Below are 12,881 nucleotides of genomic sequence, written 5' to 3'. Positions count from 1 at the left end.
TACAAGGTCATTATCAAATAATTTTCTGTAACACTCTTATAAAACATTTTTTTGCACTAAGACCGTCTTCTTGGAATTTTTTACAGGATTGCTCATTCAACAAGCTGCAGTCAGCTATTTAACTCATTCCGGCGAGTTAGCGGCACATAAGACTGTATGAAAAATAATCTGAAACATTTAAGGCCTACATTCTAGAAATAAATCTGTTATCCGAAAACAGTAACAGATGTGAACCTTACGCTGATGAGAAACCTTTACGTCTTGTAGAACAGTGAAACACTTAAAACAGCGGTAATTATAGAACCATCACTTTCGAGAACATACTAACATGCGACACAAAAATATCGTTCTTAATTTCAACTTCACAACACTATTCTCCAATTTGTACCATTAAAGTTCGGACAGCACCTTGTTGATGGACGGATAATTAGTGTTCATACGGTGGTGTGATTCCAGTGTCAGCCGCGTTTGTCTTGCACGTGATCACCTACAAAGTCTTGAAGGCTGCGCAATGGCGTTTGTCTGAGTGCCCTACCTCCTCGTAATTCAAACTGAGAATTAGTTGACCACCTCCTAATTTTCAAACCCATTGCTGACACTATCTGTCATATGCTGTTGGAACTTTCTTCACTACGACACTGGCGTAGCGTTTTAATGGTCATGTCGGTATTTCTACGAGTGCAGATGACGTCTACCGTCTTCCCGAAAAATATCGGCACAGGCTATAAGTGTTGCTCAGAATTACTCTCAACACTCAGTCCGCAGATGAATTTAACTGGCTTTACCACGCCGACTTAAGCTCAAAATAAAAAATAACTCTTTCAAAGAAAAAAAAAGACGAAACAAAACATGGAAAGTTTTGTAAAAATTGGCTTCACCCAAATTTCTCTTGCTGCTTTGCCTAGGGGGGTTTGTTGCAGCCCCCCAGCCCCAATGGCACGTATGCCTATAAATGCTATCACCTATTTTTTCTTTAAACACATTATAGTTTCAGTTCAATTTCATGTTAGTGAGACGGGTCTGCAATTTGTTCCATCATTAAAAATAATCAACAGATTTTTAGCACGAAAATCTAACCCACCACGTCATAATAAGTCTAGATCAAACACGCGGCGTTTGAAAAAGTTTATACAATTTTGGAGTGGTTCCAATAACATGAATACTGAAAAAGAGCTAAAGACAAATGAACATCATATTACAGACCATATCAAACTTTTTTTGCATCTCAATATGTCACGTTTGATTAGAAGGGGAAGATTTTTGTGGCCAGGTTGTACTGCGTAGTTTCTGAATCTGAGTAAAACATTGGTCTGTTGGTCAGTACGTGCTTTATTAGTGAACTGATAAGGATATCACAGTCAAGTTGTTTATCCGGTGTGTGAGTTCGAGTAGCTTTAGACATCCTTATCATTTAGCTCCAGGTTTCTTTATTAAAATTATTATTTTAACATGAGAACTGACAGTTCGCATTTAATGAAATTCAGAAGGATATAAATAGGCGCGTACATAAGGAGATATATATTTCAGTCAACACGAACTATTCGCGCAAAGTAACCATCGGAGTATGGCGAAGCTTCTGATCTTCGCTGCTTTGTTATTTTTCTCATCCAAAACAGGAGTAAGTTCCGTGGGAACAACGACCAGTCCTCAACAACAAAATCCACATACTGTCGCTGACAAAGACCCATGTGAGGTACTCTTAAGCACGCTTTATCCACGATTATTTACGACAAAATTAGCATGTACTTCATGACGCGTTCATTTGTCATACCTCAGTTTATCACTAATGTCTGCCGAGCTAAGCACAAAAAAATCCCTCATCAATCATAAGTTTTCAAAGACAAAGTAGAACATTGCTAAATAAAATTTCTTTTAAGGGATATCTCTACGTATACAACGTTACGAGATTATTCGATGTTCCGAGCTGTTTCTCCGAAAATGAAGCTAAATTCTCATCAAGATTAGTTTCTGAAGAAACTGCTGTGCTACTTCAGCTAACAAGTAAATATCAATGAACATCAAGTACGTCCATCAAATTACAATATATTCTTTTTTCTTCCTCAGAAATCCACTTTTGCTACCGGATTTTCTGGGATTCCAGGATCGAATGGAATGCCGGGAATTCCTGGCGCCCCAGGGCCACAAGGACAACAAGGAAAAGATGGAGCTAGGGGGGAGCCTGGTGTCAAGGGACCGAGAGGTATTCCGGGAACAAGAGGATTAAAAGGAAATCCAGGGTCACTGGGTAAAAATGGTGCACCTGGAATGATGGGAATAAAAGGAGAGAAAGGTTATGAAAGGGTCACGTGGCAACAATGGACCGCCAGGAATCAAGGGTGTGAAAGGAGAGCAGGGATCTAAAGGAGAGAAAGGACAAATCGTGAATAGTGCAGTGTCACAGACCAACTGGAAACAGTGTGCGTGGAAAAATGAAGATGGTAGAGATAGTGGAAAGATTAAGGTACAGAAATATCTGGAAAATGCAATGAAAAATGAGTTAAGCATTAGAGCCAATTTGTCATGGCCATCTCTGAAAGAGACTTTTGAGAAACGCAGCCGAACTAAAAATATAAATTAACAATTCTGTGCATTCTAGCAGGCAGGAAAAGTACAAGGTCATCATCAATTTTTTTTCTTTACCACTCTTAGACTGTATTCATGACACTTTTTATAGGATTGCTCATTTAACAAGCTGCAGTCTGATACAGCTATTAGAGTCTCGTTCCAGGGAAATACGAGAGTGAGAGGCACTTTCAAGATATGCAACCGGTGGTTCTTCAAGTTTAATGGAAATGAATGTAGTGGACCAATGACAATTGATGCTGCTGTGTACAACAATTGGCCATCTGGGAATCCTCAGCTGCTTCATCACAGATCATTTGAGGGATACTGTGAAAACATTCCACAAGGTAGGGTTACTGTTGAATTATGGGTAGGACATTGTCCCAGTGGTTCTCCATTAGGCGATGCTTCCACTGGATGGGCATCAGTATTCCGGATAATGATAGAAGAAGTGTCTAGAGCCCAGTCCTAATCAGCCTTGTCATCTTCACCTGAGGATTGGGGTAGAACATTCTCTCTTCATTCATCCATTATTTTTGATTATCATTTTCTCACATTTTCCATACTGCCCAAACACTGAAGTCAGCATTTATAACAAGTACTATTTTGCCCTGATAATGTTGGATGTTATGAAGATTGCTTTATTCCAATTTAAACCTTCTGCTTCTTTTAATCAAATGTACTTTTCTTTGTATTGTTTAGTTTATGCTATGTACTGTAGATACCTTTGTCCCCTCCTGAAAAGTTTTTCCTGAATTATTTTAAGTCTGTCTCTGCATTACAATAAAACTGTTTGACATGTGTTAGTTGAAAAAATGATCATTTCTTTAATCATTAGTGATACAACTGTATATGCTTCTTTGCATTTTTGGTTACATTACAAACCAGGTATGATCTTTCATAATTTGCCATTATTTCTATCATCTTTATCTCAGTATGTTGTAAAATAGTCTTAAAACCTTTAAAAACATTAAATGAAGACAAAAGATTCATAACGTAATTACAAATTGAAGGGAAAATGTTTTTCATGAAATTTCACAACCGATTCAATATTTTACAATTAGATGGTATACACTAGTCTCTTTTTATGGAAATATATTTTCTCCATCCTGTTTGTTCTGGAAAGTCCTTTGGATCTGGGGGTACATCTGGAATTTCCTTAAAATAAAAAGTAGATACAAAATATCAAAGGGTCAGTGAGCACAGACAGCCCAAGCCTATAACAAGAGTATCTATCATTTTTCTTTTTAATCAAAAGATGAGATGTAAAGTGGCAGTTTCATTAAGCAAAACATTGCTCTTGTCTTGGTGAAGAAGTCTGTTGTATCACAGATTTTGAAATATTTTGAAGTTTGAAAGAAAGTAAAAAGTTTTAGTTACAAAAGTAAGGTTTTATTGTAGATGTTAAGAATTCATGATTATAAAATAAACTTCCTTTGCTTAATCACTTTGTATTTTCCTTTACTTGATCTCACTGAATGTAATTAGGTAAGTTAATAAAACATATTATTCTCATTTTCCTGTTTAATCCTTACTCATTCTCAGTCCTTAGTCACTTTTTGTAACATAGGGCAGAGGAGAATTCAGTTGGAAGCTGATTGTGTACTTCATGAATTACAACTTGCAAAAGGTCTGCTTTAGAGAGAATCAAAACTTTTCATAACAATTTTGCCCAGGGTTTCCATGCCTGAAAGTGGAAAATTTCCACCAACAAAGAGCTTCACCTAAAAATGGCAGCTCCAGTTAATTATAGAAATAAGTGAAACCTACAATCAATTCCAAAAAGTGATTAATGGGAAATTTCTCTCTATAATTCCACTGTATCATTCAGTATGCAAGTGGTAAGAATAATTTAACTTATCAAATACAAGTTACAACTCTTAATTCCCTGAGCTTTATAAGAAATGTTATATATAGCAGCTAAGGAGGATTAAAAAAATCAAATATGAGAAGAAAGAGTCAAGTTTCTGGACTGTAAAGAAAAAAATATGATTCAGTTGATTTTTCCAACAAGTTTTGTTCTAGAAGTGCAAAAAGGGAAACCTTGCTGAAATATAGGTCAATCAAAGGGTAGTTTTTCCAGTCAGGATCTTCTATCTCCTATGCTCATGAACCATAAAATAAACACAACAAAACAACCTCACCAGATTTGGTCTGTAGTACAAGTGTACCATTTGACTTCCTGCCAGGCAAGTTGCTAAACTGACTGCAAAGAAAGTTAAATATCCAGGCCAAGATACCCCAGCAGGCATCCTCAAAAGTTATATTTCTACACTCTGCTGTTTATTTGTGTTTTCTTGTTCTTGTTTTCTTCTTTCTAGACGTCTTTCTGATTCTTTTCTGACATAAACTTCATCTGTAAGACATACAAGTCAGAGGTTTGATCTTCATTTGTCTACTTTTTGGTTAATGTTTTAGCTCTCAAGATCTCATTAGTAATTCTCCTTACTGTCTGGTGCACAATTCTTGTGATGTGAGTTGGGAGAACTTGGTATTAGATCTGTTAAAAATCGCTACTTAATATTTTGATATATCCTCATCACTTTTCTAGTAAATATTGTATTGGTATAGTAAGTAAGTATTTTTAACAGAACTAATGGTTTCCATCTATTATTTTGCTTCAGCTGAATCATTTTATACCAAATCTCTCTCTAAGATAATTTAAAATAAAAGGAAACAGTTAAAGGTGAGAGATTTTTGTAACATTTTGTGACATTTTGTGACTACGAAAGGAAAAATCTGCAAGCGATCCGTACACGGCAAACAAAGTCTCACCATTCAAAGTGGACGTGAATAGTTCATATGGAAACTTATGCGACAAAAATGACCCACTTAAATTAAAATTTGTTCGTACTGTTGATAAGGCTTTAATTAATAAAAAGAAAACAGTACTTTACAAGATCAACGTACACGATTAATAGTTAAGCTCACTTACAAAAAGTTTCCTTTCCAATGCGAACCTTTATCATAAATAGCTCAATTCCAGCTCCAGCAATGAAAAACAGCGGCAAGAATCTATAGACACCGAGGTGCCGTTTAATTGTTCTTATCTTTTCTTGAAACATGGAATTCTCAAAGGTGAAAAAGCCTGCTACAGTTCCATACGTAGTAACTCCCCATACGGGAGTTACTACATCACGGGCGACGAGCGGGGATAGAAAAAACGACCCAAACACGAGTGGTCAGCAGTGAAACAACTTTCATACTTCATATATAGACATATCATTTGTAGTATGAGGAAACAATCGTGTTGTAAAGCCGAAGTGTAAACAGTTTACTTCGCTAAATAAAATGTTAAGCAATTCAAGTGTTGATTGTACATATATCTTTTACTGCTTTAATAAACAATGAAGGCATCGGTGGCATCCGAAAGGTACCAAGAAGAATTAAATGTACGTTTTGTAGTTGCAGAAAACAATCGTGTTGTAAAGCCGAAATGTTACCAAGTTACACTTCGCTACTTAAAAAGTTAAGCAATTTTCCTCAAGCTTTAACTGGAAAAATACTTTTAATGCTCTATTAACCAACGGAGGCATCGGGAAAGGCATAGGTGACACCGGGAAAGGGATCAAGAAGAATGATATTCACGTTATGTAACTTGTTGTGTGACGAAAAAAACGTATCTTGACTTGTTCAAAGCATTAATCACAGTTGGCTTCCTTTTCACTTGAATTTTGTATCCATAGCCTAAGATGAGAAATTTACAATCAAGACCACTCGTTTAGGAGACCTTTTCTCAAAAGATCCACACGTGCAAATAATGCTGTTTTCCGTTCGAAATGTTTTTCTTCCTATTCAATTGAACAACTGACTTAGCTTTTAAGCCGAGAAAAAAATCACAAAGTTTGAATTCTGGGATGTTGTCCACTGTTGGCTCCATCAAGTTACGATTCTGCACCATTGACGCTCGTGAAAATCTATCTTAATTGACTACCAAGGACTGTATTTCTTATCTTGCAAATTAAGGTCTGTACATGACATTAAGTTCATCATCTGGTTCGTTGTTATAGTCAGCTTTAAAAGTTAAACTCTACTTGTGCTGACAAGAAGCCACCCTAAGGGCAGGTGAAATGTTGCGTAAGCGTCTCCGCGAAAGGCACATCCAGACAACTTGCATGGAAAAACTGGCCGCAGCTATCGCACCCAAGCCAATCCTCTCCATCGTCGTCTTTGCAAATCTTACAGACCAGCTAGCTAGAAACCATATATATAATTATTCTTGGTGCCTTTCCAAATGCCACTGACTCCCTCTCCGAAGCCTCCATTGTTTATTAAAGCAGTAAAAGATATGAGTTCAATCAACACTTTTGAAAAATTGCTTAAACTGTGAAGTAAACTGTTAACATTTCGGCTTTACAACACGATTGTCTCTGGAACAACAAATTATGTTTCTATATGAAGTATAAAAGCTGTTTCACCGCTGACCGCTCATATTTGGGTCGTTTTTTCTATCCCCGCTCGTCGCCCGTGATGTAGTAACTCCCGTTCCATACAGGCAACCATGTTGAAAGTCACCATATTTAAATTGCTAAATGCCTTTGACTTTTTACCGCTGGTCTCTTTACTACGGGCGCGTAACTTTCTTGTAAACAGAAAGAACGATAAGCTTTTGGGTTTGGTGAGTGTGAACGTTTGCCCTGGTTCAGGACTAAAACTTAACGCGATCACGGATAACAGGATGCAGAATCAAGAGGAATCTCTTCGTTACAGCCCATACTTGTGAGTAGTATTCATATTAATTTGCTGCCCTAACCCTGCACCAAAAAAAGCTTTCAGAAAAGAAAATTCAGCTGTTATTATACACTTTAATGGATTAAGCATTTTAACCAATTATAATTTTTTTGTTTTGCAGCACAAAAAAATCAGGAGCTTGTGATGAAGCTAAAGAAACAAATAATTTGAAATACGAAGGCAAAAGCACCGGGAAAAGTCCTAAAAAGCCAAGACGTCTACTGAAAAGATTTGGAGAAATGTCTGAAGAAGATGTGTTGAAACTAAAGCTTCCAGAACATTTAGACTACAACCTAGATATTCTGTTTGTAAGCATATTGATGTATCTTATATAGCAGTCTGGAACTTCCGAAAAAAAAGAGCGGATCAGAAACATTTTCATTAACCACGAGAGGGTCTCTGACATCAATTTTCCTGGACTAGTGTTAGAGTTAGAGAATTAATGGGACGTTTTATTTCAGATTGTGGTTGCTAGATTGATAAAACTCAATAAGTAATACGTGCATCTCTTTTGGAAAAATTTATCGCTCCTTTCTCTTACAGGTTGGAATAAATCCAGGCTTGATGGCAGCCTACAAGGGACACCACTATGCGGGAGCAAATAATCACTTCTGTGGGTAAATTATTTATTTGCTCACATTTAATGTATCCATTTTCAGAAATTCATCACTAGTTAATTTAAATAAATATAAAAGTTACACTGAGGCTCAATTCTAAGATTCCCATAAATGGTTCATATTTCTAGGAGATGAATTAGCCCCAGTCCTTTATGCTGCTCCTGGCTAGCTCTTGGCTGACATTTGGTGGTCAGATGATCATTTCGTTTTGTTGATTCGATCATTCGGGTTGCTTCTTTACTTTGCTTCTGACTCCCTGTCCTGGGACTCTCCATAAGTGCCAAGAGAAAATTAATTTTAACCTCCCTGTACCATACCAACCCCTGAAGTACACTAAACTCTCTTTAAAATTTAGGAAAGTGTTTTTCCCTTAATAAAATACATGTAGATGAAATAAAGGAGCAGATAAGAAAATGAAAAGCAGTACCATGAAGTACAAATGTTTATGTTGTAGGGCCTTGTTTATATGAATCAGGACTGGTTCCTGAGAGGCTGACATACCTGGATGATGTAAGATGTCCATCATATGGAATAGGATTAACAAACATGGTGGAGCGAACAACAAGAGGAAGTGCTGACCTTTCCAGGTGAACAAAGCTTGATTGATGAGTGAATGGTTAATAGGTCTTGTTTACAGTATACTGATTGTAATAGACAGTCCTTTTTCATTTAGCAGTACTTGTTTCACCCTAACATCTGTATGCACATTCGCCATACTGTTCTCTATACTTTTCATAAGGTGTTGACAAGGAGAATTTGTTTGACAATCAAGAGTTTCTTTAGTTGGTGATCATTTCCTTTATTGTGGTAACTTAAATGTTTGATTAAGGGATTCAGTGTGGAATTACGCACTAGTCACTTTAGGGGTCTTAGAGTTGAGAAATATTTTGGGCAAAATTAAATCCTGAAACTTTCCTTAAAAAGTGATAAAATGTTAGAATTACACAACTCTAAAACAAATGCATTCCCTTTCTTTTAATTCCTTCACCTGCATAGAAATTAGTTTTGCTTCAGACCCTCATCAAAATATGAAAAAAATATAATTGTTTTCACACCAAGAAATTATTCACTTCATTTTTTCATGTGGATTTCTACATGAACCTCTGTTACAGTCACATGAGATAATCCACAGAAATATTTATTGCTGTCAAATATTCAATGAATTGCGTTGTTTCATAGACAGGAAATGAGAGATGGTAAAGATGAGCTCATACGGAAAGTGGAGCTGTACAAACCATTGATAGTCTGTTTTAATGGAAAAGGTTGGTACATGAATGGCAGTAAAGAAGGCAATCTCTGCATGGAACTCCTTCATCTGTTCAAGAGTCTTGGTGTAAACTTTTAGGAATTATCCGTGTTAAAAAGTTAGTTCAGGACCCAGTTGTTTGAAGGCCAATTGGCACTAACCCAAGGTTTAATTTTCATCTTCATTTCTTTATTTCTTTGTTCTAAAGCCTTTTTCTGGGATAATTTTCTCCATTATTTTTAGAGCATCCAGTCTTCAAATTGTATGCAAAAAGAGTTACTGGTATACTGAATTTCTCTTAAAGCTTTCTTATCTGAAATTATGATTCACACTAACCCTAGGTTATCTTAACCCAGCTTTGAACAAACCTGCCTTGTAGAAAATGGATAGGCAGTGTTTCAAAACTGAGGAAAAAGTGGGCTGTCTTTAGTGGATAGGTAGGCAATTCCAAGAACTTTACTTAATTTGATTTATTTTTCTACATTCCTTCAGTTATATACGAGTTATTTTCTGGATCCAAGTGTACAGTTGGTCGACAAAAAGATCCTATACCAGGAACCAATACAGTGAGTTTGTTTCTGATTTTGTCTCATCTTCATATTAACCCCAAAGGCCTTCCTTAGAGTTTTGTAAATTGACTGGTCTGCATGCAATAAGGAAGAGTCGGGGGTGACCTTTAACATATTTTAAATAAATGTTGTCTTCTACCTTATGGAGTACTTCAGATTATTAATTTGTCTTAGATCCAGTGTGGTTGTGATTAGCTCAAAAATAGATGTGGTCTTGCTGAAGTTTTGAAAGTTCTTGGGCAAACTTTGGGATCACTGTCAGTAGCTGAGTAACTGTACACCTACCTCTTCCCTAACCCTACAACAGTCCAGAGTTACCATGGTTTTCAAATGTCTGCACGGGCTAGCTCCTGAATATCTTAATTCTAAGTTTAGATGGCGTAACTCTGCTTATGACCTCAGGGACTCTGAAAATAAACTCAATGTTCCTCTACCTCGCACTAACTATTATCGAAAAAGCTTTAGCTATAGTGGAGCCACATTATGGAATAGTCTTCCATGTGATATAAGGAACACAGAGTCTCTGGGGTTATTTAAACGCAAGATCAATGCCACTCTATAACGCACGGCATTCACGGAAAACAGCTTTTAGTTATTGGTTAGTGTTTTAATTTTTAAATAGTTTTAGTTAATGTAATTGCTGATGAATTGTTTCGTGCTTAAATAAAGATTATACATTATACATTATACATATACATTATACACTGGGTTAGGGGAGGGGTAGGTGAGCAGTTGCTCAGATACTGACATCAATCCGAACTTTGTACCTGGTTTTTGAAAATGATTACAAAAATAATCAGTAGCTAATTGGTATCTGATGATGGCAATTTCATTGGCCAAAGACTATAAACATAGTTGATAAGGTTTCAAGCTGCTAAAAGGGAAACATCGCTGAAAAGGTCCTTGTTTCCTTCGTCTTCATAACTCCCCATGGCATTTCACATGAATTGTGTGGGTAACTCATGTGATACAAGGGCCATCCTGAGTAGTGCTATAGAACAACTTTTCAACTTTACTTATTGTCTTGTTTTAATTCTTGTCATCTGAAGGTCGTGTATGTGATGCCTTCCACATCTGGTAGAACACAAACATATCCTCGGGCCAGTGACAAAGTTCCCTTTTTCTTGGAGCTCAAAGCTCTTCGTGAAGAAGTGAAACAGAAGTCTGCGGATACGTCTTGTTCAGATGGACAGCAAAAATATTGAGGAAAATTTTATATTACATTTATTTTTTTCCGGGCGGGGGAATGGGGCATTTAGGTAATTTTATTTTGAACAAATGTCTGAGAACATTAGTCATTCGGGTAACCGGTCGAGTCGTCCAAAATTTATCTCACCAGAAGTCGTGTCCCCGAAACTAGATTCATGTAACTTAAAATTTTTAGTCATGTCGCCCGAAATATGAAGTCCTGTAGCCCGAAGAAACAATTAATTTTAAGATCAGACTTATAGACTGTTAGACGTTACCTGTTCAGTGTAGTAATAATCTCAAAATCACCGATCGCTGTTTGCTTTTGTCTCATTACGTATTCAAAATCACTCCGGTTATCACAATTTATCTGTTGTAAACAAATAAGTGTAAAAGTCATTTTAGTTTCAAGGTTTGTTACAAGTTTCAGTCGTTTCAAATTTTCCGATTTATCTTTATTAAAATTATTTCCTTACATTTTTAAACATAAAAAGCGATGCCAGCATGGAATTCTATTTATAGTCAAAACTATTTATTGTAAATTTTCTTATTTCAAATTTATGATAACACATGTAAGGTCTTGTGACACCAAATAACCAAAAATCTGCAGTGTATAACATCAGGAGTTTCAATAAAACCCGGTTACCGGCGGTCTACCGCTGGCCGTAATACCTCTTACCGCCGTCTGTTTAAGCCCTGAGCAGGCTCTCGCGTTTGGATTTCACCTCGTGATCACGGCCCTCTTCCGAGCACAGTAACCTACAGTATTATGCCATCGGCCCCCGCTTACGGAAAAAGTTATTGGAAGCCTTGTCTAAGATAACGGATTCGCTCTGACGAAGGGCTAACGCCCGAAATGTTAGCTTTAGAAACTCTTTGCGGTGGCTAATTTACATTATCAAATCAATTGATAAAACAAATTTCTCTTGTTATACTCCTTCACCGAACTTATTGCCTCTACACTGAATTTGTGTCGACCACTCATTTGTTTCGATAGAAACACTTCTTCTTTCAAGTAAACTCTTCAGACTAAGTCGCCCAGGAGGTTTTTATAAAACAGTCAAATGGCGCACCTATGTGTTCAGCGAGATGCTAGCCGTCCACTAAGCACGTCGTAAATAAAAGAATGTAACAGTGACGTGCATATCCGACCTAAGCAGATTGGAACAAATTTGTGATAAAAAATTTTATTACCAAGGAACGAAAAGGGTTCCTATATTCTAATTTGCTACCCCGCTCAAACGAATATAAAGCATTTACATGTAATAGGCAACCGTATTTGGGGTGTGTCAACACGAGCCGTGTGCGACCCTTTTTGTTATGTCTTGCAAGCAAAATTACAGAAACTCTGAAAGGCTCAAAATATAACATTCAAACAACTAATAATACAAAAAACGCTCTAACTCACGCAAATTCTTTGTAAATATGTATGTGAAAAACTGACAGCAAAATTACAGAAACTCTGAGAGGTTCAAAATACAGCAAGCAAACGACTGTTAGTACAGTAAACGCACTGAGTCTTACGCATGCTCTTTGTAAATATGTATATGAAAAACTGACAGCCCCCACTCATTGGTTATTTAATTTTGAGGGTGCAGAGACGTTCGTATGACGTGAATGAATACGAACGAAAGCATCGCAGTACATATACCAGCTCTCTGCAGATCTGCTATTGAAGCAATTGTAACGACATACGATGCAACACTCCACATAATAGGTAACGTAACCCATGATAACTTCATTTGCAATCGTTTTATCGGTACAATCAAGATTACGAGCAGGCGCCATATTGCACGAATTTATTGCGCGACTAGTTGTGCGAAATGCTTAAAAATACAGGCGAATTATTTCTTAGTTTAAGCATCAACACACAAAACAGCAAAAAAAAATTCACAAGTAATGACGCTATTTTCCAAACTTGAAACATGCTCGCGCTGCAGTCCATGCGCATGCAGTATTGTGAGGCAA

General features: G+C 36.8%; 2 protein-coding genes across 2 annotated transcripts; both read left to right on the top strand.

The window, feature by feature from the left end:
* The first annotated feature begins 1,564 nt into the window (after nucleotides 1–1,564).
* On the top strand, nucleotides 1,565–3,235 carry LOC131769286 (collagen triple helix repeat-containing protein 1-like). Its single transcript, XM_066158523.1, has 4 exons — nucleotides 1,565–1,693; nucleotides 2,065–2,290; nucleotides 2,328–2,461; nucleotides 2,675–3,235. Exons 1-4 carry the CDS (start codon nucleotides 1,565–1,567, stop codon nucleotides 3,032–3,034), a joined length of 849 nt encoding a protein of 282 aa, XP_066014620.1. The 3' UTR covers nucleotides 3,035–3,235.
* A 3,892-nt stretch (nucleotides 3,236–7,127) lies between these two features.
* Nucleotides 7,128–11,657, top strand: LOC131794424 (G/T mismatch-specific thymine DNA glycosylase-like). The gene is made up of 7 exons (XM_059111949.2): nucleotides 7,128–7,281; nucleotides 7,415–7,601; nucleotides 7,837–7,906; nucleotides 8,365–8,497; nucleotides 9,090–9,172; nucleotides 9,649–9,722; nucleotides 10,775–11,657. Exons 1-7 carry the CDS (start codon nucleotides 7,241–7,243, stop codon nucleotides 10,928–10,930), a joined length of 744 nt encoding a protein of 247 aa, XP_058967932.2. The 5' UTR covers nucleotides 7,128–7,240; the 3' UTR covers nucleotides 10,931–11,657.
* The last annotated feature ends 1,224 nt before the right edge of the window (nucleotides 11,658–12,881 follow it).

Source organism: Pocillopora verrucosa, chromosome 11, assembly GCF_036669915.1.
Source record: "Pocillopora verrucosa isolate sample1 chromosome 11, ASM3666991v2, whole genome shotgun sequence".
In the NCBI taxonomy this organism is placed as follows: domain Eukaryota; kingdom Metazoa; phylum Cnidaria; class Anthozoa; order Scleractinia; family Pocilloporidae; genus Pocillopora; species Pocillopora verrucosa.
This window is presented reverse-complemented; position numbering and strand designations above follow the sequence as displayed.

Bases quoted from the DNA above. Each gene is read 5' to 3' on its own strand.
- LOC131769286 (XM_066158523.1), top strand. From the start codon at position 1,565: ATGGCGAAGCTTCTGATCTTCGCTGCTTTGTTATTTTTCTCATCCAAA. The intron at 1,694-2,064 runs GTACTCTTAAGC...TTTCTTCCTCAG, and splicing joins CTGACAAAGACCCATGTGAG to AAATCCACTTTTGCTACCGG. The intron at 2,462-2,674 runs GTACAGAAATAT...CACTTTTTATAG, and splicing joins GAGATAGTGGAAAGATTAAG to GATTGCTCATTTAACAAGCT.
- LOC131794424 (XM_059111949.2), top strand. From the start codon at position 7,241: ATGCAGAATCAAGAGGAATCTCTTCGTTACAGCCCATACTT. The intron at 7,282-7,414 runs GTGAGTAGTATT...TTTGTTTTGCAG, and splicing joins CTTCGTTACAGCCCATACTT to CACAAAAAAATCAGGAGCTT. The intron at 7,907-8,364 runs GTGGGTAAATTA...TTTATGTTGTAG, and splicing joins GGGAGCAAATAATCACTTCT to GGCCTTGTTTATATGAATCA.